The sequence below is a fragment of the Mobula birostris genome, chromosome 2 (genome assembly GCF_030028105.1).
Source record: "Mobula birostris isolate sMobBir1 chromosome 2, sMobBir1.hap1, whole genome shotgun sequence".
NCBI classification, from domain to species: domain Eukaryota; kingdom Metazoa; phylum Chordata; class Chondrichthyes; order Myliobatiformes; family Myliobatidae; genus Mobula; species Mobula birostris.
The window spans coordinates 89,736,513-89,761,623 of NC_092371.1; the positions used below are offsets into that span (position 1 = coordinate 89,736,513).

A 25,111-nucleotide genomic window follows, 5' to 3' on the forward strand; every position below is an offset into this window, starting at 1 on the left:
CCTTACTGAAGTCCATATAGACAACATCCACCGCTTTACCCTCGTCAACTTTCCTAATAACCTCATCAAAAAATTCAATAAGATTTGTCAAACATAACCTTCCACGCACAAATCCATGTTGACTGTTCCTAATCAGACCCTGTCTATCCAGATGATTATACATACCATCTCTGAGAATACCCATCAATTTACCTACCACTGATGTCAAACTCACAGGCCGATGATTGCTAGGTTTAATCTTAGAACCCTTTTTAAACAATGGAACCACATGAGCAATATGCCAATCCTCCGGCACCATCCCCGTTTCTAATGACATTTGAAATATTTCTGTCAGAGACCCTGCTATTTCTACACTAACTTCCCTCAAGGTCCTAGGGAATATCCTATCAGGACGCGGAGACTTATCCACTTTTATATTCCTTAAATGCGCCAGTACTTCCTCTTCTTTAATCATCATAGTTTCCGTAACTTCCCTACCTGTTTCCCTTACCTTACACAATTCAATATGCTTCTCCTTAGTGAATACCGAAGGAAAGAAATTGTTCAAAATCTCCCCCATCTCTTTTGGGTCCACACATAGTTGTCCACTCTGATTCTCTAAGGCAGTGGTCCCCAACAACCGGGCCGCAGACCGGTACCAGGCTGCAGAGCATTTGCTACCGGGCCGCGAGGAAAGGATATGATTTGGCGATATGAGTCAGCTGCACCTTTCCTCTTTCCCTGTCACGCCCACTGTTGAGCTTGAACACGCACGAGGTCATTAACAGCGCATCATCCATGTCAACTCCTGGAGCTTGCAAATGACGGCGGGCTGAAAAGTATGTTTGACATAACGTCTCTGCCGGCATTCTGGATCAAAGTAAAGGCTAAGTATCTTGAGATAGCCCCGAAAGCACTGAAAACATTGCTTCCATTTCCAACATATCTCTGCAATGAATGCAACGAAAACTAAATTGGGGAATAGACTAGACAAAAGGAACCCCCTTCGAGTATCGCTGTCTCCCCTCACCCCTTGATAGGACCGTCTTGTTGCAGGGAAACAAGCCCAGGGCTCCCACTGATTCAGCGATATTGGTGTGTTGCAATGATTTTATATGTTCATGCGGGGAAAATATGTGCTGTGTGTTTAATATCCAAACATTACTTAAAATGTTATGATGTTATTGACTGATAAGTGACTTATATAACCATATAACAATTACAGCACTGAAATAGGCGATCTCGGCCCTTCTAGTCCGTGTCGAACGCTACTCTCACCTAGTCCCACCGACATGCACTCAGCCCATAACCCTCCATTCCTTTCCTGTCCATATACCTATCCATTTTTTCTTTAAATAATATCGAACCTGCCTCTACCACTTCTACTGGAAGTTCGTTCAACACTTACTTCAAGCTCCCGTCCTCCCCTGATGATTGACTTATCACTATATTCATGCGAGGAAAATATGCGCTGAGTGTTTAATATTAAATTCGTTAGATAAACCCTTTTAGAAACGAAATTGAGTGTATTAGCCCCTTATTACCAATATTCCAGTCGTGATTAACACCCCCCACCCCCCCCCCGAACAGAATCGCCAAAAAAGATTTACAGAGGATAATATTGGCAGGTACACGCATGCGCACTGGTGCCCGCGCAAGGCTTCATGGTCATTGTAGTCTTTCTCGGGGTAAACACAATGTATTTTTTGACTGCTACTCTTGTCCGTTGGCAACCCTACCCCCCCCCCCCCCCCCCGGGTCGGCCGGTCTGCAAGAATATTGTCAATATTAAACCGGTCCGCAGCACCCCTGCTCTAAGGGACCAATTTTATCCCTCACTATCCTTTTGCGATTGCTATAACTGTAGAAACCCTTGGGATTTATTTTCACCTTACTTGCCAAAGCAACCTTGTATCTTCTTTTAACTTTTCTAATTTCTTTAAGATTCTTTTTACATTCTTTGTATTCCTCAAGCACATCATTTACTCCATGCTGCCTATATTTATTGTAGATATTACCTCACACTTATCTAAATTGAACACCACCAATTACAGATCTCCAGTCAACAAAGCAACTCTTGATCACTCCCTTTATCAAGTCAAATGTTCAATCTAGTTTGCCAATGCCTTGGATACCACATGCCCTAACCTTCTAGACCAGCCTGCTGTGTGGGACTTCGTCAAAAGCCTTACTAAAATCCATGTAAACCACTTTTACCATGGCCTTCATCAATTTTTTTGTTTACTTCCTCAAAAAGAACTGAATTGGATTTAACTTGATTTCCCTTCCTCAAAGCTACATTGACTCCTAATCAGTCCCAGACTTTCCAAGTGACTATTAATCACTTTAGTTTTTTTCCTATAATATCTCTATTACTCATGTCACTCTTGTGGGCAGAGGCAAAGGCTATGGGAGTAAATCCAGAGTGCAGCTCCGGACATCACTGAACATTCTTCTGGCACCCCCTGCAGCCAAGCTGGTGCCAAACATATTGCTTCACTTTCCTTTGGACTGTACTGTCGATGCCAAGAGGGGGATCTTGATGACCAAGATCTCCGTGGCTTCCGCCCAGACTTGTGCCCTGAAGGGATCACTCCAGAATGGACTGACCCATGGCGCACACTGTATTTCCATTGTCTTTTAAGAGTGACAGGTATCATCATCACTATCATAATTTATGTCAAGCTTAATGCCCTGCAGTTTCTTGGATTATTTGAAAAAAGGGAACAACGGCCATCCTGGGAATTACCCACCTTAATGTGCATTGTCATCTTTAACATATGCTCCTTCCTAACACAGATATGTTCTAGAATATCATCATACCATCCTTCCTTCCTTGTACAAGTCACTCTTGCCCCAAAAGTATCCTAATGGTCCAAATACATCAATCTCTCCCTTCAACAGCAGTCCTTTAAGCACACATTTGTGTGTCCTAGCTTCCTCTTTCTCAATTGACAAACACATCACACAGGGAGTAGTGCTGAGATTAAACACCTAGATTTGCAGCTTTTCAGCTTTCTGCTTAACTCCCTAAATGCTTTCTGCATGATCCCAGCTCTCTTCTTACCTATGTCTTTAGTACTAACATGGGCTTGTAACCACATCTTTGACCCAGGTACCAGGGAGGCAAAATGCCAACCTGGAGTTTCACTTGTGATCACAGAAACACCTGTCTGTTCCTTTGACTAACAAGAGTTCCCTGTCACAGTTGCTTGTCTAGACTTTATCCTTTGCTGCTTTACAGTGCTGCCAGTCATGGTGCCACTGATGTGGCTGCTCCCGCTGTCCCCTGACAGGACTTTTCCAACATTGCCTCACTTCCCCAAACAGTATCCGAAGCAGTGTACCTGCAAGGGAGGGAATTGTTGCAGATGACTCTTGCAGTGCCAGCCTGCCACTCATGGCAGTGACCTACCTACTATCTGACTGAGCCTTTGGTGTGGTTACTACCCTGAAACACCAATCTGTAACACCTTCTACCTCCTTACTGATCCCCAGTGAGTCGATCTGCTCAACCAATCCATGCAGTGTGAGAGGAGCTATAGCTGGACACACCACCTACAAACATTGTTACTTCTTTACCGTACGTGTTTACTATTAAAGAATTAACTTGGTAGAGGTGTACAAAATGAAAAGAAGCATAGATCGAGTGGATAGCCGGAGACTTTTTCCCAGAGTGGTAATGACTAATACAATAAGGTGTAATTTTAAGGTGATTGGAGGAAAGTGTAGTTTGGATGTCAGAGGTAAGTTCTTAACATAGTGAGTGGTAGATGCATTGAATGTCCTGACAGGGGTGGCAGTAGTGGCAAATACATTAGGAGCATTTTAGAGAATCTTGGATAGGCAATTGATGATAGAAAAATGGAGGGCTATGTGGGAGGGAAGAGTTAGATTGATCTTAGAGTAAGTTAAAGGTTGGCATAACATTGTGGGCTGAAAGGCCTGCACTATGCAGTTATGCTCATGTTTTTCTTATGTTTTTTTGCTTTCAGAACAGAGTACGCTCACAACCAAATCACGTTGTGCCTGCGGGTTCTTGCGGCCGTTCAGAAATTGGCTCATGAGTCTGCTATAATGTCCAGAGAAACCTGGGAAGTACTACTGCTTTTCCTGCTGCAAATTAATGACACCCTTTTGGCAGCTCCAACAGTCTCAGGTTGGTACCAAGGTCACTCCACCCAGCAGAGTGCATTAGCACGTGTTTACATTCTGCTTTTGAACATCAAAAAGTGTCAAATGTCACATTATAAAGGCAGTTCACCAAAATAAATTTTATCCTGGGCCATTGTGGAATAACTGATCAAAACTTGATCAAAGAATTCATTCTGAAAATAAGTCATTTTGTTGTCTTCGTCCTTCCTTTCCAGTCCTGATAAGGGTCTCAGCTTGAAATGTCAACTGTTTATTCCTTTCCATAGAGGCTGCCTCAATTTCAAGTTTAATTGTCAATCAACCATACACATAACAAAACAGTGTTTCCTTGTGGATAACTGACCTGCTGAGTTCCTCTAGCCTTTACTATGTGTTGCTCTTGATATCCAGCATCTTTAGAATCTCTTCTGTTTAGTCATAGACCTTGTTTTTAAGGATCATCAAGAGAGAAAAAAAAAATTAGGAAATGTGTTTCATAGCTCAGAATTCAGGCAGTTGAATGTATGGACACAAGTAGTGAAGTGAATGGAAATGCTAAAACAAAAGCAAAGTGGAGGTGCACAGACCTTAAAAGTCTCTGCTGTAGGTTGTTCCTCAATTTTGTTGCAACAACCTTAGCCTTACTGTATGGCAGGGCTTCCCAACCTGGGGTCAGTCCACTGACCCCTCGGTTTATGGTTGGTATCCATGGCATAACAAAGGTTGGAACTCCTGCTCTATGGTATACAGAGACCGCCTAGTTGTGCACTTTGCCTGTGTGTTGAAATGGTAGTCAGTACAGGCGTCAGTGTTCAGGTGGAGGGTGAGACTAGGACAGGTTTGGAAACATGGGAGTGGCAAATACAGTACTCAGTGTTATATCTCAATGCACAGAGTATAAGAAATAAGGTGGATGATCTTGTTGCACTATTACAGATTGTCAGGTATGATGTTGTAGCCATCACTGAATCGTGGCTCAAGGGTGGTTAGGGTATGTCCAAGGTTATGTGTTGTATCAGAGGGATAGGAAGGTAGGCAGGGGGGTGGCGTGGCTTTACTGGTAAAGAATGCCACCAAATCAGCGGAAAGATGCGACATAGGATCGGAAGATGTTGTATCTTTGTGGGTTGAGTTAAGGAACTACAAGGGTAATAGGACCCTGATGGCAATTATCTACACGCTCCCCCTCCAACAGTAGCTGGGGTGTGGACCACAGATTACAACAAGAAATAGAAAAGGCGTGCCAAAAGGACAATGTGATGATAGTCATGGGAGATTTCAACATGCACGTTGATTGGGGAAATCAGATTGGTAATGGATCTCAAGAGAGCGAGATTGTTGAATGCCTATGAGATGGCTTTCTAGAACAGTTTATCGTTTACTACGGGATCAGCTATACTGGATTGGGTGTTCTGTAATGAACCAGAGGTGATTAGGGAGCTAAAGGTAAAAGAACCTTTAGGATAAGTGAACACTATATGATTGTGTTCAAATTGAAATATGATAAGGAGAAAGTAAAGCCTGGCATAGCAATATTTCAGTAGAGTAATGGAAATTACAGAGGTATGAGAGAGGAGATGGCCAAATTAAATTCGAAGAAGATGCTGGCAGGCATGTCAACAGAGCAGCAATGGCTTGCGTTTCTGGGAAAAATAAGGAAGGTGTATGATAGATGCATTCCAAAAATGAAATACTAATGGCAAAATAGTACAACTGGTTGACAAGAGACGTCAAAGCTAATGTAAAAGAAAAAGAGAAACAAAGCAAAAATTAGCAGGAGAATAGAGGATTGGGAAGTGTTTAAAAACCTACAGAGGGCAACTAAAACAGTCATTAGGAGGGAAAAGATGAAATATGAAAGCGGAGTCAAAGTGGATAGTACAAGCTTTTTCAACTATGTAAAAAAAATAAGAGAGTTAAGAGTGGATTTAGGACCACTAGAAAATGAGGCTGGAGAAAATAATGGCGGACAAGGAGATGGCAGATGAACTAAATGAATATTTGCATCTGTCTTCACTGTGGAAGACAATAGCAACATGCCAGATGTTGAGTGTGAGGGAAAATAAGTGAGTGCAGTTACTATTACAAGGGAGAAGGTGCTCAAAAAGCTGAAAGATGGGGTTGAGCATGGAGTGAGTGGGTGCGTGTGAGTGTGGCTCCCGATTTTTATTGAAAATCTACCTGTTTATCTTTGCTGTATGCTAGAGATAACTAAATATTTAACATTGTGAACAACCCTGGATGTTGCTGGACACTGAAATGGCAAATAAAATGTACCTTCGAAGTAAAACTGGGGAAAAGGATAGCAAAGCCTCGATCAAGAAAGCTGATGTTACAGTAATGGCGCCGTTGCACACTGCTAGACGTGGACCTGTGCTACCCGATGACCTGGAGAGGCTCCGTTTAGTACTTCTTACTGACATGACGCAAGCGGTGCATTCTGCCCTAAAAAGAGAACTTGAAGATGCTTTGTCACCAGTGAATGCTACCACAGAACAAATTATGTCTTATTACGAGTCGCACGACGAATGCATTCGTGAGGTTGAAGATGGCCTGAATGATTACAGTGACCGACTGGTGAGCGCTGAAGCCGCCATTGCAGTGTTGCAGAGTGAAAACACATTTCTGAAAGGAAAGCTAGATGACCTTGAAAATCATCAAAGCTGCTGGTGAACGCAACAGGCCAGGCAGCATCTCTAGGAAGAGGTACAGTCGACGTTTCAGGCCGAGACCCTTCTTCAGGACTAACTGAAGGAAGGAATTTGAAAGTGGGGGGGGGGGGGAATCTCCCCCTCCCCCTCCCACTTTCAAATCTCTTACTCACTCTTCCTTCAATTAGTCCTGACAAAGGGTCTCGACCTGAAACGTCGACTGTACCTCTTCCTAGAGATGCTGCCTGGCCTGTTGCTGACCTCGAAAATCGGTTGCGGAGATCCAATTTGAGAGTGGTCGGCATTCCTGAAAATTTGGAAGGTTCAGACCCTGTTAAATTTATGACTGATTTTTTTTGACGAAGTGCTGGGGACAAATTTTTTCCCAAGGTCTCTCATACATTCGCGTGCTCACCGAGTCGGGCCTAAACCATCTGGTGTCTCTGGAGCCAAGCAAACGAGACTAAGAACGTTCCTGGTTCTCTTTCACTTCTTTCAAGATAAGCAACACATCATCAATAGAGGGAAACAGGAGCTGTATTTCCGCGGATATCGCGTGCTTTTTCCATGAGGATTTTAGTGCTGAGCTGGGGAAAAACAAGCAGCTTTCAAGGAGGTGAAATCCCTGGTTTACGGGAAAGGGGTCAGTTTCACCCTCTTGTATCCTGCCCAGCTCCGGGTCGTGCATGAAGGTAAAAAGCATTATTTCATTACACCAGAGGCAGCCAAAGAGTTTTACCATTCGCGCTGGGGAGAAGAAGAACGAGAAGAGCGATGACTTTTTTTTAGGTTATTCTTGTAGCATTGAAGGGGCCTCCTGCCGAGGCAAACTGTTAATTTTCGCAATCAACTTCATTGTTCATTTTTTCGAATTTAATTTCTGGAACGCAATTGGGTCGAACTGCTATGCTGCGGAATCTGATTAACAAGAACTTTCAACCAGCAAAATGTAAATATTTGGGATTTGTATCTGGGGCATTTGGTTTCCTAGTTTTTTTTTGTTTTTAACGCTTTGCTTGATATGTGTGTATTAAAGGTAGAATAAGTGATGGTATAAATTTTAAGGAGGGAAACCACCCTAGATTAGATTGAAAGTTTGGTTGTATGGGGAACGCTTTGGAAGTTTCTTGTTTGTTAATGCCTGCGATCATCCTCAGTTGAGGAGATAGATCTAGGTTTCGGGGGTTAATTGTGTTTTTTTGTTGTTTATGTAAAGGGGTAAGGGGAGTGTTTTGGGGGATTACCATGGCAGCTTATTCTTTTGTGTGTTATGGATTGGCCAGACTTTCTTTTCATTGTGCGTTAGTGTGTGCAACTTGTGCCCTCACACTGTCTTGGATTGTAGGCCCTGTGTGTCTTTTGATATGGTTAACGTGAGTGCTGCTGATGGTGGCCACCCTGTGAGGTTTATTTCTTGGAATGTAAAGGGGCTCAATGGTCCTGTTAAAGGAGCTAAAGTTTTCTCTCACTTGAAACAATTAAAAGCATACTATTTCTACAAGAGACACATTTAAGAGTGGAAGACCATAATAGACTTCGTAAAGCATGGATTAGTCAGGTTTTTCATTCCAGATTTAATAGTAGGTCCAGGGGGGTGTCAATATTAATCACCAAAAGAATGCAGTTTACACCATCTGATGTAATCAGTGACAATGATCACTCTATTATAGTCTCTGGATCTCTTTTTCAGATATCTGTCATTTTGGTAAATGTTTATGCCCCTAATTGGGACGACATCCACTCTGCAAATAAGGTTTTGTCATTAATACCTAACCTGAACACACACCAGCTAATCTTTTCAGGAGATTTGAACTGTGCTATTGACCCACTGCTTGATAGGTCTAGCTCTAGGGGAACACTTTCTGGTATGGCAAATGCCTTCTCCATGTTTATGCAACAAAATAGTTATATGGATCCGTGGAGATTTTTGTATCCATCAGTTAGGCAATTCTCTTTCTTTTCTCATGTTCACCACTCCCATTCCAGGCTAGACTACTTCTTTATAGATAGCTCCTTGACACCAATGATTAGACAAATTGAGTACACTGCTATAGTTATATCTGATCACGCGCCCGTGAAACTGGACTTGTTTTCCTTTAAACATTAGAGAACGGCCTGTGGGGAGACTTAACCCCCTTTTGCTTTGCAATGAGAAATTTTGTAATTGTATATCAGTTAACATTGACACATTCTTCGAGACTAACAAAACTGAGTCAGTATCGTACTCTTTACTTTGGGAAACTTTAAAAACTTACTTGAGGGGTCAAATAATATCTTGTACTGCACATGCCAATAAAGAGCGTTGGAAGGAAATGCAAGTGTTATTGCAATCTATTTTGGACCTGGATAGGCAATATCCTGAGGCACCCACTGCGGAATTATATAAAAGCCGAGCTGATTTGCAAGCGAAGTTTAACCTTCATATGGAACATTTTTTAGATAATTTGGAAATACCAACCCTTGAACCAGAGGAGGTGGAGAATTTAAATCGGGCTCTTGGGCAGGAAGAGATTAATAATGCCATTATGGCTATGCAGAGTGGTAAGTCCCCAGGTCCTGATGGTTATCTGATAGAATTTTATAAGAAATTTAAGGATAAGCTCATACCGGTCCTTCTAGAAGTGTTTCAAGAATCTTTGGAGAATGGTTCCTTTCCACCTACTCTTTCACAGGCATCTATTTCGCTTCTTAAAAAGGACAAGGACCCGACTCAATGTGGATCATATCGCCCCATCTCACTTTTGAATGTGGATGTGAAAATTTTGGCTAAAGTGCTTGCATGCCGTTTAGAATGCCCCTTTCCCAAGATAGTTTCAGATGATCAAATAGGTTTTATTAAAAATCGCCATTTTTTTAAAAAAATGATGTGGTTTATTCACCTAGTGATTCTCCGAGTCCGCAGGTTGTTATCTCCTTGGACGCAGAGAAGGCGTTTGATAGAGTGGAGTGGGTATACTTGTTTAGTGTTTTGGAGAAATTTGGATTTGGCAGAATATTTGTAGCCTGGGTTAAGCTATTATATCAGTCGCCTTTAGTGTGTATACAGACAAATTATTTTCGATCTGACTATTTCCCATTAACACGTGGCACTCGCCAAGGCTGCCCATTGTCCCCTCTTCTTTTTGCAATTGCAATTGAGCCTCTTTCTATTGCACCTAATTCAACTACATTATTTCAAGGAGTTAGGAGAGGGAACATGGAACACCGTGTATCCCTATATGCTGATGACCTCTTACTTTATGTTAGCGACCCTGTAGGTAGTGGTCCTGCTATTGTGTCATTATTAGGCCAGTTTGGAGCCTTCTCTGGCTATAAACTGAACTTATAAAAAAGCAAATGCTTTCCCATTAATAACTTGGCCCTACAGATCCGACAGGAATCTTTGCCTTTTCTCAAGATGGTTTTGTATATCTAGGAATACACATTACTCGCTCTTTTACATCTCTATTTGAAGCTAACTACAGGCCTCAGGTTACCCCTTACTATAGCTGGGAGAATTCAATCAGTGAAAATGACTATACTTCCCAGATTTCTTTATTTGTTCCAGTGCTTGCCAGTTTTCTTATCTAAGTTATTTTTCAAATCAGTCGACCAAGCTATAACCTCCTTTATTTGGAAAAATAAGATCCCAAGGGTTAATGAGCACACTCTCCAAAGTGGTCGTGACGTAGATGGAATGGGCCTTCCTAGCTTTATTCATAACTACTGAGCATTGAACATTCAAAAGGTATTATTTTGGCTCCACGGGCCAGATATAAACTGGTGCCTGCCTGAGACATGGTCTTGCCAGTCCTCATTTCTCCCAGCTTTATTGTATTCTTCCTTACCATTGAAATCCTCTCAATTCACATCTAACTCAGTCGGCTCTCCACCCTCAAAATTTTTAAACAATTTCGCTGCCACTATAAGTTCACATCAGCTTCAGTTTTTGGTCCCATTCATAGAAACCATCTATTTCTTCCCTCCACACTCGATTCAATTTTTAGACAATGGGGTTTGAACGGTCTTAATCGCATTAAGGATTTGTGCACTGATAACTTATTTGATAGTTTTGATAACCTATGCAGTAAATATGGCCTTCCGCATACACATTTTTTAAAATACCTGCAGATTCATCACTTTGTCAAGGAAGAATTTCCCTCTTTTCCTGATCTACCACCTGCTATGTTGTGGGAAAAACTCACTCTTAGCTTTAATAATAAAGGACTGATCTCTGTACTATGCTGTCAGCTGATGTCTTTGGGAGTTCAAGATCTAAACAAAACTAAAGCTAGGTGGGAAGATGACCTTTGTATGGATCTGGCTGAGGAATATTGGGCAAAAGCATTGAATCGGGTTCATTTCTCATCATCATGTGCTAGACTGGGGCTCATACAATTTAAAGTTTTACACAGGGTACATTTAAGTAAAGCCAGACTTGCAGACATGTACCCTGGGACAGACACTGGCTGTGACAGGTATTCCTTCTCTCCAGCTGGTTTAGTGCATGCATTTTGGTCTTGCCCTCGGCTTGATGGCTATTGGGTACTGGCTTTTAAAATTATCAGTGAGGATTTGGGGGTGACACTGAGACCTTACCCGCTTATAGCTGTATTTGGTGTGGCAGATGATGATTTGGGTTTAAATGCAAGCCAGTGGAATATCACTGCATTTACATCGCTATTGGCCCAAAGGAGAATTTTGCTGGTCTGGAAATCTGCCACTCCCCCATCTGCTGCTGCTTGGTTAGAGGACGTAATGTTTTTTCTGAAATTAGAAAAGATTAAATTCACTTTGAGGGAGTCTATTCAAAATGGGGACCTTTCTTGTCATGTTTTGGGAGTCTTAAGGAATTACCTAGTTGAGGGCATTTGATTGTATTTGGGAAGTTGCCTCCCTTTTAACATGCATATGGTTTACCTCACAGAGTGGTTGATGAATTGTAATATGAGTGTATTTTGGATCATCTGACATGTTGTGGATGTGTGTGGGCCGTCGTCATGAAGTAATGTGGGGGTATGGCTGTGAAATATCCGTACTTGTATTTGTGAGTTGTATTGTAAATACATTAACTGTCATGGTATGTTCTGGGAGGGTGGGTGAGGGGAGGTTTGTTTAGGGGTAAGATATAAAAGCAAAATGGAAGAAAATGTAATCCATTATGTATCCTGTATTGTGCCATTCCTTCAATAAAAATATATTTAACAAGAAGCTGAAAGACCCAAGGGTACATAAGTCACCTGGACCAGATGAACTGCACATTACGGTTCTGGAAGAGGAAGCAGTAGAGTTTGTGGAGGAAATAGTAATGATTTTTCAAAAATCATTGGACTCTGTCATGGTGCCAGAGGACTAGAAAATTGCAAATGTCACTCCAGTCTTGGAGAAAGGCACCAGAAAGGAAATTATAAACCAGTTAGCCTGACCTCAGTAGTTGGGAAGATGTTGGAGTCAATTATTAAGGATGAGATTATGAAGGACTTGGTGACACAGGATAAGATAGGACAAAGTCAGCATGGTTTTCTTAAGGGAAAATCTTGCTTGGTGAACCTGAGGAGATTACAAGTAGGATAGATAAAGGGGATGCAGTGGATGTTGTATATTTGGACTTTCAGAGGCCTTTGACAAGGTATCACACATGAAGCTGCTTACCAAGTTAAGAGTTCATGGTATTACAGGAAAGTCACTGGCATGGTTGGAGCATTGGCTGATTGGAAGGAGGCAACAAGTGAGAATAAAATAATCCTCTTCTGGTCGGCTGTCAATGACCAGTCCTGTTCCGCAGGGGTCACATTTTATGCTATACGTCAACGATTTAGATGATGGAAAAGATGGTTTTGTTCCCACGTTTGCAGGTGATATGAAGATTGGTGGAGTGGCAGGTAGTGTTGAGGAAACAGGTAGGCTGCAGAAGGACTTAAACAGATTAGGAGAATGGGCAAGAAAGTGGCAAACAAAATGCAATGTTGAAAAATGCATGGTCATGCACTTTGGTAGTAAAAACAAATGTGCAGACATTTTTTCTAAATGAGGTAAAAACTCAAAATTCTGAGATGCAAAGGGACTTGGGAGTCTTTGTGTGGAACACCCTAGAGGTTAAATTGCAGGTTGAGTTGGTGGTGAGGAAGGCAAATGCTATGTTAGCATTCATTCTATGTTAGAGGAGATTTACCAAGATGCTGCCTGGTTCAGAGAGTATGCATTATGATCAGAGATTAAGAGAGCTAGGGCTTTACCCTCTGGAGAGAAGGAGAATGAGAGGAGACATGATAGAGGTGTACAAGATATTAAGAGGAATAGATAGAGTGGACTGCCAGTGCCTCTTCCCCAGGGCACCACTGCTCAATACAAGAGGACATGGTTTTAAGGTAAAGGGTGGGAAGTTCAAGGGGGATATTAGAGGAACATTCTTGTTTTTTTACTCAGAGAGTGGTTGGTGTGTGGAATGCACTGCCTGAGTCGGTGGAGGCAGATACACTAGTGAAATTTAAGAGACTTCTAGACAGGTATATGGAGGAATTTAAGGTGGGGGGTTATATGGGAAGTAGGGATTAAGGGTCGGCACAACATTGTGGGGAAGATAGATTCTGCCATGATTGAATGGCGGAGCAGACTGGATGGGCCAAATGGCCTAATTCTTCTCCTGTGTCTTACAATCTTTACAGTTGAGACATTTTTACACCTGAAGCCTTTATTTTTATGCAATAAGCAATTGGTGTGATACAAGTTTTAACATGGGAGGATGTGTTTCATACGAGTTTAGATTGCATGGTGGAGGTTAGGAAGCTCTGCAGGAGTGTGTTGCACAGTTATATCTGTATATAACAAAGATAGATGAGGGGATTAGCAGTAAATAGGCAATAGTGTGAAGGCATTTTTAGAAAGGTAGGTTGTCAATGGAGTGGATGTGGATTTGGAATCCCAGTTTAGTGTAGAGGATGCGAGGATATGAAATTGAGCAACAATACCCAGTAGGTTAAACTTTTACAATTTTTTTACACAACTTGAAGCACTTTATTTATCCTGTATTGATTCATCGTAAAAGTAAGATCATAAGTTATAAGAGCAGGATTGAGCCATTCGGCCTATCGAACCTGCTCCGCCATTCCATCATGTCTAATTTATTATCTGTCTCAACCCCATTCTCCTGCATTTTCCCTGAAGCTTTTGACGCCCTGATAAATTACCTATCAACGTCCACCTTAAATATACCCAATGACTTGGCTTACACAGCTTTCTGGCAAAAGAAAGTTTTCTCATATCTGTTCCAAATTGACATCCTTCTATTGTGAGATTTTGCCCTCTGGTCAGAGACACCGCAACCCTCTCCAATGCCAGCACATCTTAGAATAGGAGCCTAAAACTGCTCACAATACTCCTGTGGTCTGACGAATGCTGTATAAAGCCTCAGCATTATATCCTTGCTGTTATATTCTAGTTTCTCAAAATGAATGCTAACATTGTCGTTGCCTTCCTTACCAGTGACTCAAGCTCCTAATTAACCTTTAGGGAATTCTACACAAGGGCTTCCAAGTCCCTTTGCACCTCTGATTTTTGAATTTTTCTCCCCATTTCGAAAATAGTCCACATCTTTATTCGTTCTGCCGAATTCAGGAACAGCTTCTTTCCCTCTGCCATCCAATTCCTAAAGGGACATTGAATCCTTGGACTAATTCACTTTTTTTAATACGCAATATTTCTGTTTTCTGCGTTTTTTTTATCTATTCAATATACGTATAGTGTAACTGAATTACTTGTTTATTATTATATTTTTCTCTTCTGGGTTATGTATTGCATTGAACTGCTGCTGCTAAGTGTTTTAAGATGGCAACGATAATCCCAGTGCCGAAGAAGAACAAGGTGGCATGCCTGAATGACTATTGACCTGTGGCTCTGACATCAATTGCTATGAAGTGTTTCGAGCGATTGGTTATGGCACACATCAACCACAGCCTACCAGTCCACCTCGACGCTTCGCAATTCGCCTACCGGAGCAACAGGTTAACGGCAGATGCTGTCCCCCTGGCCCGACATTCCTTCTTAGAACACCTGGAAAATAAAGACGCATACGTAAGGCTCCTTTTCATTGACTGCAGCTCTGCCTTTAATACCACCATTCCAAGTAAACTGATCCCTAAGCTCCGGAACCTGGGCCTTAGCACTCAGATCTGCAGCTGGATCTTCAACTCCCTCAAAGACAGGACCCAGGCTGTAAAAATAGGGGACAAGCTCTCCTCTACAATCACTCTGAGTACCGGTGCCCCACAAGGCTGTGTACTCAGCCCCCTGCTGTACTCACTGTACACCCATGATTGTGTAGCCAAGTTTCCATCAAACTCAATATATAAGTTTGCTGATGACACAACAATTGTAGGCCGTATCTCGGGTAATGATGAGTTTGAGTACAGAGAGGAAATTAAGAACCTGGTGGCATGGTGCGAAGACAATAACCTATCCCTCAACGTCAGCAAGACAAAGGAATTGGTTGTTGACTTCAGAAGGAGTAGCGGACCGCACGACCCAATTTACATCGTTGGCGCCCAAGTGGAACAGGTCAAAAGCTTTAAGTTCCTCGGGGTCAATATCACAAATGACCTGACTTGGCCCAACCAAGCAGAGTCCACTGCCAAGAAGGCCCACCAGCTCCTTGACTTCCTGGGAAAACTAAAGAAATTTGGCCTGTCCCCTAAAACCCTCACTAATTTTTATAGATGCACCATAGAAAGCATTCTTCTAGGGTGCATCACAACCTGGTATGGAAGTTGTCCTGTCCAAGACAGGAAGAAGCTGCAGAAGATCGTAAACACGGCGCAGCACATCACACAAACCAATCTTCCGTCCTTGGACTCATTTTACACCGCACGCTGTCGGAGCGGTGCTGCCAGGATAATCAAGGACACGACCCACCCAGCCAGCACACTTTTCATCCCTCTTCCCTCCGGGAGAAGGCTCAGGAGCTTGAAGACTCGTACGGCCAGATTTGGGAACAGCTTCTTTCCAACTGTAATAAGACTGCTGAACGGATCCTGACCCGGATCTGGGCCGTACCCTCCAACTATCTGGATCTGCCTCTTGGTTTTTTTTTGCACTACTTTACTTTCCATTTTTCTATTTTCTGTTTATGATTTATAATTTAAATTTTTAATATTTACTATCCATTTGTAATCCAGGGAGCGGGAAGCGCAGAATCAAATATCGCTGTTATGATTGTACATTCTAGTATCAATTGTTTGGCGACAATAAAGTATAAAGTATAAATTCCACGTCACATGCTGGTGACAATGAATCTGATTCTGTTAGTTCCTCAAAGACTTCCAACCGTTTTCTCAGGCAAGATTTCCCCTTAAGGAAACCATGCTGACTACAGCCTATTTTATCATGTGCCTCCAAGTCCTCATCTTTATAATAGACTCCAGCATCTTTCCAACCACTGAAGTCAGGCTAACTGAACTATAAATTCCTTTCTTCGAACATAGAACATAGAGTAGTACAGCACAGTATAGGCCCTTTGGCCCACAATGTTGTTCTGACCCTCAAACCCTGCCTCTCATATAACTCCCCACCTTAAATTCCTCCATATACCTGTCTACTAGTCTCTTAAATTTCACTGGTGTATCTGTGGTGCCCTGGGGAAGAGGCACTGGCTATCCACTCTATTCCTCTTAATATTCTGTATACCTCTATCATGTCTCCTCTCATCCTCCTCCTCTCCAAAGAGTAAAGCCCTAGCTCCCTTAGTCTCTGATCATAACGCATACTCTCTAAACCAGGCAGCATCCTGGTAAATCTCCTCTGTACCCTTTCCAATGTTTCCACATCCTTCCGTTAGTGAGGCGACCAGAACTGGACATAGTACTCCAAGTGTGGCCTAACCAGAATTTTATAGAGCTGCATCATTACCTCGCATCTCTTAAACTCTATCCCTCGACTTATGAAAACTAACACCCCATGAGCTTTCTTTCCACACTTCCAAGTATCCTGCCATTTACTTTGTACTCTGCCTTGGAGTTTGTTCTTCCAAAGTGTACCACCTCACACTTCTCTAGGTTGAACTCCATCTGCCACTTCTCAACCCACTTCTGCATCCTATCAATGTCTCTCTGCAATCTTCGACAATCCTCTACACTATGTACAACACCACCAGCCTTTGTGTCTTCTGCAAACTTGTCAACCCACCCTTCTACCCCCACATCCAGGTTGTTAATAAAAATCACAAAAAGTAGAGGTCCCAGAACAGATCCTTGTGGGACACTACTAGTCACAATCCTCCAATCTGAACATACTCCCTCCACCATGACCCTCTGCCTTCTGCAGGCAAGCCAATTCTGAATCCACCTGGCCAAACTTCCCTGGATCCCATGCCTTCTGAGTTTCTGAATAAGCCTACCGTGTGGAACCTTGTTAAATGCCTTACTAAAATCCATGTAGATCACATCCACCGCACTACCCTCATCTATATGCTTGGTCACCTCCTCAAAGAACTCTATCAGGCTTGTTAGACACGATCTGCCCTTCACAAAGCCATGCTGACTGTCCCTGATCAGACCATGATTCTCTAAATGCCCATTGATCCTATCTGTAAGAATCTTTTTTCAGCTTTCCCACCACAGACACAAGGCTCACTGGTCTATAATTACCCGGACTATCCCTACTACCTTTTTTGAACAAGGGGACGACATTCGCCTCCCTCCAATCCTCCGGTACCATTCTCGTGGACAATGAGGACATAAAGATCCTAGCCAGAGGCTCAGCAATCTCTTCCCTGGCCTCGTGGAGCAGCCTGGGGAATATTCCGTCAGGCCCCGGGGACTTATCTGTCCTAATGTATTTTAACAACTCCAACACCTCCTCTCCCTTAATATCAACATGCTCCAGAACATCAACCTTACTCACATTGTCCTCACCATCATCAAGTTCCCTCTCATTGTTGAATACCGAAGAGAAGTATTCATTGAGGACCTTGCTCACTTCCACAGCCTCCAGGCACATCTTCCCACCTTTTATCTCTTATCGGTCCTACCTTCATTCCTGTCCTCCTTTTGTTCTATACATAATTCTTCTGCCTCCTTCCCTTCTTAAAAAATGGCTTAAAGTAAGCCTTATTTGCTCTGTACAGTATTAAATTGTTGCAAAGCTATAGAGATGGTCATTTTAATTGATTTACCCAGAACAGTATTACAGTATTACTTTGTGTAAATTTTTTATTATTATGTTGGCCATGTTTGTAATGTACTGTGCTACTGCATAAAGCTAGTTTTCATGGCACTTGTACCCTGTGTGAGTAAGCCTGTGACATTACACTTGTGAACTGAGTCCCATGCCCTGGGGCAGTATTACGGTTGTGGCCTTGAACCATCTTCAGTGGTTGGGAAGATGTTGGGCAGAAGGGCAGGTTCTGTGCTGTATCCTTAATAAATTATCTGAGTGGATTTCAACAGACTGAATGGCTTACAGCTGATCTAATATTGTCATTCCATAGTCGAAATGTTCCTCCAGTCTCTTTTCTCTATGGGATTTGGGGATAAAACTGAGATGGAAATGACACCATGGTTTTAATAACACCACCTTTACCAAAGGAAATTTGATGTATTGCATTGAGCATTAATTGACCTTGGTCTTTTTCATGGCTCAAATCACCTGTTGATTTTAAGCCTTTTAAATATTTTGTCTCACTGACCACGTGGTGCTTAAGGTGGGAATTGCAACCATTGAGTAACTGTAATTTGATGTTTAATTTTGTGAGTTATTGCCAAAAATGATATTAATGACTACAAAATTTTGTTGTCATTAATATCATTACAGCACAGAAAGGGACATTTAAAAGCCTTTCACACCTCTTCCAACTTAGAAAATGCCCAGTTAGTCTTTGCTGCTCTTCGCTGAAAATGTATTTTTCAACTTTGTGGTAGTGAACGAAAAACCTGTGCAGCTTTCAGAATCACTGATTTGCTTCTCTTTAGGTGGTCTGGCAGAAAATCTCGCTGATAAATTAATTGCTGTACTCTTTGAAGTCTGGTTCCTGGCTTGTACACGATGTTTCCCAACGCCGCCTTACTGGAAGACAGCTCGAGAAATGTTGGCCAACTGGAGACACCACCCAGCTGTGGTAGAGCAGTGGAGCAAGGTCATCTGTGCACTGACGTCTAGGTTAGTCCAATTCAACTTATTGTTGTGACTGTAAAATCAATTTGTCCCACAGCCTTGCTGGACGTAATAGATCACAAATAACCTTTTTAAAGCTGAGCTGAATGGGATTGAGGGGGATAATAAATTACCTATGATGGAATGGTGGAGCGGACTCGACGGGCCAAATGGCCTAATTCTAATCCTATGCTTTATGGTCTAATGGTCTAATATAAAGGAAAGTATGAGAGGATGTCAAAGGATTTTTTTTACACTGAAAGGAGTGGGTACATGGAACACTGAGCCAAGGGTGGCAGTAGATGCAGATACTTGCCCTTGTCTCATTGCTACTGTAACGCCCCAGTTAAGATTCTTACTGCTTATGCTGTAGGGTATTTCATTTAATAACTTTCTGTAGAATCAGTGTGTTCTGCTGTTCGTGTTTGGGTTTCAGGAAAAGATAAGAGGCTGTGATGCTCAACTTCAGAATGTTGGGTCAACCAATCAGGATGGTGGATTTGGTAGAAGGTTCTAGAGAAAGCTGGGTGGAGAAGAATTTGTGATGGACACTGGTGGGGGTTCTGGTCTTTCGGCGAGAGATGGAAAGGGAAGATCAGGAGAGGCAGCTATAGGATTCGATCCAACTGAAGTGTGCACTTCGATGGAGTACAAGATGGGAAGTTCTACTGGTGAACGGTGATGAGGAGTTGGCACCATGAGCAAGGGACACATCCAGCTCCAACCTTGTGCACATGTAGACTGGTTTAATTATAATCGGCCCTTCTAGTTTTTCTTATTTTAATAATTGTTTGAGTAAACGGACATTAGTAAATACACGTTTATAATTGTATGTGGTGTGCGATCTATTATTTCTTCCTGACAGATAATTGCACGTGGGCAGTATTTACACAGTATTCGCTCAGGTCGTGGTTCGGGTGGTTGAAACATCTGAACATTCCAGTTCGGTGGGACCCAAGTTATACCGACCTTGGATGTACAGAGTGTGAGAAAGATGGCTTTCTCTCCACTGAGTCCAGTGGCTGTTAGCAGAGTGGCTAACAAACCAAGTTTCTAGGGAAAACCAGTGAAGGGGCGGTTTCACTACTATCAAGCAGGAGGTACAGAGCCTGAAGGCACACACTCAGTGTTTCAGGAACAGCTTCTTCCCCTCTGCATCAGACTTCTGATTGGGCAACAAACACTACCTCAATTTTCTCTCTTTTTGCACTATTTATTTAATTTATCTTTTTATTATTCTAGTATTTTTAATTATTCTGTATTGCAATGTACTGCTACCACAGAACAACAATTTTCACAACTTAGGCCAGTGATACTAAACATGATTCTGATTCTGTCTGGTTAATTAGGGATATAAGAGGAGAGGCTGTACTTGATCTGGTGTTGGGAAATGAATCTGGTCAGGTGTCAAGTCACTCAGTGGGAGAGCATTTTGGAGATAGTGATCACAATTCTTTAGCATAGTATTGGAGAGGGATAGGAACAGACAAGTTAGGAAAGTGTTTAACTGGAGTAAGGGGAAACATCAGGCAGGAACTTGGAAGCATAAATTGGGTACAGATATTCTCAGGGAAATGTACGGAAGAAATGTGACAAATGTTCAGGGGATATTTCCGTGGAGTTCTGCAAAGGTACGTTCTAATGAGAGAGGGAAAGGATGGTAGGGTACAGGAACCGTGGTGTACAAAGGTTGTTGTAGATAGGTCAAAAAGAAAGAAAAGATTACGAAAGGTTCAAAAAAAACTAGGTAATGATAGATATAGAAGATTATAAAGCAAGCAAGAAGGGGCTTAAGAATGAAATTAAGAGAGCCAGAAGGGGCCATGAGAAGGCCTTGGCAGACAGGATTAAGAAAAACTCCAAGGCATTGTACAAGTATGTGAAGAGCAAGAGGATAAGACGTCAGAGAATAGGACCAATCAAGTGTGACAGTAGAAAAGTGTGTATGGAACCAAAGGAGATAGCAGAGGTACTTAATGAATACCTTGCTTCAGTATTCACTACGGAAAAGGATATTGGTGATTGTAGGGATGACTTAGAGCGGAATGAAAAGCATGAGCATATAGATATTAGGGAAGAGGATGTGCTGGAGCTTTTGGAAGGCATCAAGATGGATAAGTCTCTGGAACCAGATGAGATATAGCTCAGGCTACTGTGGGAGGCAAGGGAGGAGACTGCTGAGCCTCTGGCGAAGATCTTTGTATCATCAATGGGGACAGGAGAGGTTCCGTAGGATTGGAGGGTTGCAGATGTTGTTTTCTTACTCAAGAAAGGGAGTAGGGATAGCCCAGGAAATTATAGACCAGTGAGTCTTACTTCAGTGGTTGGTAAGCTGATGGAGAAGATTCTGAGAGGCAGGATTTATGAACATTTGGAGAGGCATCATATGGTTAGAAATAGTTAACATGGCTTTGTCAAAGGCAGGTCATGCCTTAAGAGCCTGATTGAATTTTTTTGAGGAGGTGACTAAAGACATTGATGAAGGTAGAGCAGTAGATGTAGTGGATATGGATTTCAGCAAGGCATTTGACAAGGTACCCCATTCAAGGCTTATTGAGAAAGTAAGGAGGCATGGGATCCAAGGGTTAAGTTTGCAGCTAATGCTATTGTAGTGAGCTGTATCTCAAGTAACAGTGGGTCTGAGTACAGGAAGGAGATAATGAGCTTAGAGACATGGTGTCATGACAACCTTTCCCTCAGTGTCAATGAAGGACTCATAGAGGAGTCGTCTTCTTCATGTGCCTTGCGCGTTACACACTTGGGCGATCATGGCTTTCCGCATCGGACGATCCCATGCAGCATCAATGACAACTTGCACGCTTAGATCTGTTAGTTCTTTCACAGTGTCCATATATTTTCTTCTTTGCCTTCCTCTTCCGCGTTTCCCAAGCATATGGCTTTGTAATGGCTTCTATTTCTCCCTTTCTGATGATATAGCCCAGGAATTTAAGTTTCCTCTCATTTAATGTTCTCATTAAAGATCTTTATGTATGGGCATATTGGAGTACTGTCCCATTAGTTACTCTATCTCTATATGGTATTTTCAGCATTCTTCTAAGAAACCAGATTTCTGTTGCTTTTAAGTTTCTTTGGAGTTCTGGTGTTATTGTCCATGTTTGGAAGCATAAAGCAAGATTGACCAGATATAACATTTCAGTGGCCTAAGCCTTGTTGTCTGTTGGTAAAAATGGGCTTCATTTTTTGGAAGTTGGTTTTGGCAATGGCAATTCTTCTTTTCATTTCTACTTTACTTCTAGTATCTTGTGATATAAAGCTACCAAGGTAATTAAAGCTGGTCTTTTGTTCAATCACTTGGTTACCGATGTACAATTGGCAGTTGGGAGTATCCTGCTGTTTTCATATTACCATACATTTGTTTTTTTTTTTTTACAGTTGATGGTTAGACCAAAATCTGCACTTGTTTGTACTACTTTGTCTGGGTGGATTTGTAGGTCTTCTGCAGCACTTGTGTAACATTCCGTTATATTGGCTCGTGTATGTCTAGGGGAAATCCCGCCCAGCACCTGCTTCAACACTCCCCTCAGGGTCAGTCGCTGCCCGAATCAATCACAAACATCAATCATCAGCCAGCACACCCAGTAAATTTTAACAAGTACACTTTATAGATATTACTAATTCTATGACATTAATATACATTTGATACAGAGAGGAAAGTAATGGAAAAAAAAGGCGCCAACACTTATCAAAGTCCAAGTTCTTTGCGCACTACCGTTGGAGCTCAATTCGACGTCAGACGACCTCCCGAATTCCGTCGACTCATGGCTCGGGACCACCCTGAGTGATCGACCGGAGCCTCTCCGCACGTCCGCCGTCCTCCTCGTCTCTCCTCCCGACTCCCCGCCAAAACCCAGTCCACAGTCATATCATACAGCATGGCATCCGAAAACAAAACGATACATAACCACCCATTGGCTAATAGAACCTTGTTATCTCATTTAAAGTAAAACAAACTGTTAGCGCAAACTCTCTGCAGCGTTAAAACACAACAAAGCCGCATTCCCCAGATTAACATAACAAAATTGCCATTTTAAATGTAACAAAAGAAAGACCCCGTACACTTGTTATTAGGGTGGTATTGTCTGTATATCTTATATTGTTGATGTTAACACCTCCAATTTTTATTCCATCTCGGTCTTCTATTTCTCTGAGAATCATTTCACTATAGGCAACGCATCCCTGTCTAACTCCTCTTTGAATTTTAGTCCAACTGCGTATATTATCATCAATTTTTACCGCCGCCATTTGGTTCCAATATAAATTTTGAAGCAGTTGTTGGTCTCTTCTGTCAATGTTTAGCAAGAATTTGAAATAATTTTTCATGTTGCACTTTGTTGAATGCTTTAGTGAAATCAATAAAACATAAAAAGACATCATTTGATATTCATTTGCCCTTTCTGAAAGCATTTGTAGTATGAAAATTGTGTTCCTAGTTCCTCTATCCTCAATAGACCCATATTGCAGTTTAGAAGTTTCTGGCCTCAACTTGTTTTTAATTCGACTCAGAACAATTCTTAACAAGATCTTTATTATGTGACTCATAAGACTGATCGTTTTATAATTTTCACAGTCAATAGTTCCAGGAATTTTTGGCAGAGTTATAAATACTGATTTCAAGAGATCGTCAGGCAATGCACCAGACTCATATATGTCATTAAACAGTTCAAAAAGAATATCTATGCCCGGATCTTCTAGGGCTTGTATCATTTCTCCTGAAATGTCATCAGGTCCAGTGGCTTTACCATGTTTCATGCTTTTCATTGCTTTAGTTATTTCTTTTTTGGTAATAGGTGGGCCAGAATTAGGGTGTTTAATATCTGGGGGTTCCCCTCTATTATCTTCAAAAAAACTGCTCTATATTACTGAATCCACCTCTCACATACTTTATCTGGATCTATTAGTATGGATCCGTCTGCTGATCTTATGCATCCTGTAGAGGAGGTTTTCTTAATTCCAGTAATTTCCTTAATTTTCTTGTGCATTTCTTTGCTGTTGTTAATATGGCCTTCAACTTGCATTTTTGATTCAGCCATTCTTCCTTTGCAATATTGCACAATTGGTGTAGGGGGCAGGGTTTCAGATTTCAGGATCATTGGGACCTCTTCTGGGGCAGGTGGGACCTGTACAAGAGAGATGGGTTACACTTGAACTACAGGGGGACCAATATCCTTTCAGGGAGGTTTGTTAGTGCTATTGGGGAGGCTTTAAACTAGATTTGCAGGAGGATGGGAACCAGAGTGCCAGGGCTGACAATGGGGCTGGGGTGAAAATAAATGATGTTAAAAGTTCAAGCAAATCCGCTAATAGAAAGGTTGTGAGTGGTGGTAAAACTCTTCTGAGGTGTATATATTTCAATGCTAGGAGTATTGCGGGAAGGCGGATAAGATGAGGGCGTGGATTGATACGTGGAATTATAACGTTATAGCTATTAGTGAAACTTGGCTACAGGAGGGGAAGGACTGGCAGCTTAATATACCAGGGTTCCGATGTTTCAGATGTGATCGAGGCAGAGGAATGAAAGGTGGGGGAGTAGCATTGCTTGTTAGGGAAAATATTACAGCAGTGCTCAGGCAGGACAGATTAGAGGGCTTGTCTACTGAGTCCTTATGGGTGGAGCTGAGAAACAGGAAAGGTATGGCCACATTAGTGGGATTGTATTACAGACCACCAAATAGTCAACGAGCATTGGAAGAGCAAATCTGCAGAGAGATAGCAAGCAACTGCAGGAAACATGAAGTTGTGGTGGTAGGGGATTTTAATTTTCATATATTGATTGGGACTCCCATACTGTTAGGAGTCTAGATGGTTTAGAGTTTGTAAAATGTGTTCAGGAAAGTTTTCTAAATCAATATATAGAGGGACCAACTAGAGGGGATGCAATATTGGATATCCTGTTAGGAAACGAGTTTAGGAAATAGAGGACAAGTGACGGAAGTCTGTGTAGGGGAGCACTTTGGTTCCAGTGATCATAACGCCATTAGTTTCAACTTGATCATGGACAAGGATAGATCTGGTCCTGGGGTTGAGGTTCTGAACTGGAAGAAGGCCAAATTTGAAGAAATGAGAAAGGATCTAAAAAGCGTGGTTTGGGACAGGTTGTTCTCTGGCAAAGATGTGATTGGTAGGTGGGAAGCCTTCAAAGGAGAAATTTTGAGAGTGCAGAGTTTGTATGTTCCTGTCAGGATTAAAGCCAAAGTGAATAGGAATAA

At 42.0% G+C, this 25,111-nt stretch overlaps 1 protein-coding gene across 9 annotated transcripts in view; it reads left to right on the forward strand.

The window, feature by feature from the left end:
- ralgapb (Ral GTPase activating protein non-catalytic subunit beta) overlaps positions 1-25,111 on the forward strand; it is a 191,750-nt gene that overhangs the window by 14,899 nt on the left and 151,740 nt on the right. For all 9 annotated transcript variants that reach the window (XM_072244752.1, XM_072244759.1, XM_072244746.1 and 6 more), the window contains 2 exons: positions 3,975-4,138; positions 18,704-18,890. In XM_072244752.1, the coding sequence (XP_072100853.1) occupies positions 3,975-4,138; positions 18,704-18,890 (351 nt within the window). The remainder of the gene's footprint in view (positions 1-3,974; positions 4,139-18,703; positions 18,891-25,111) is intronic.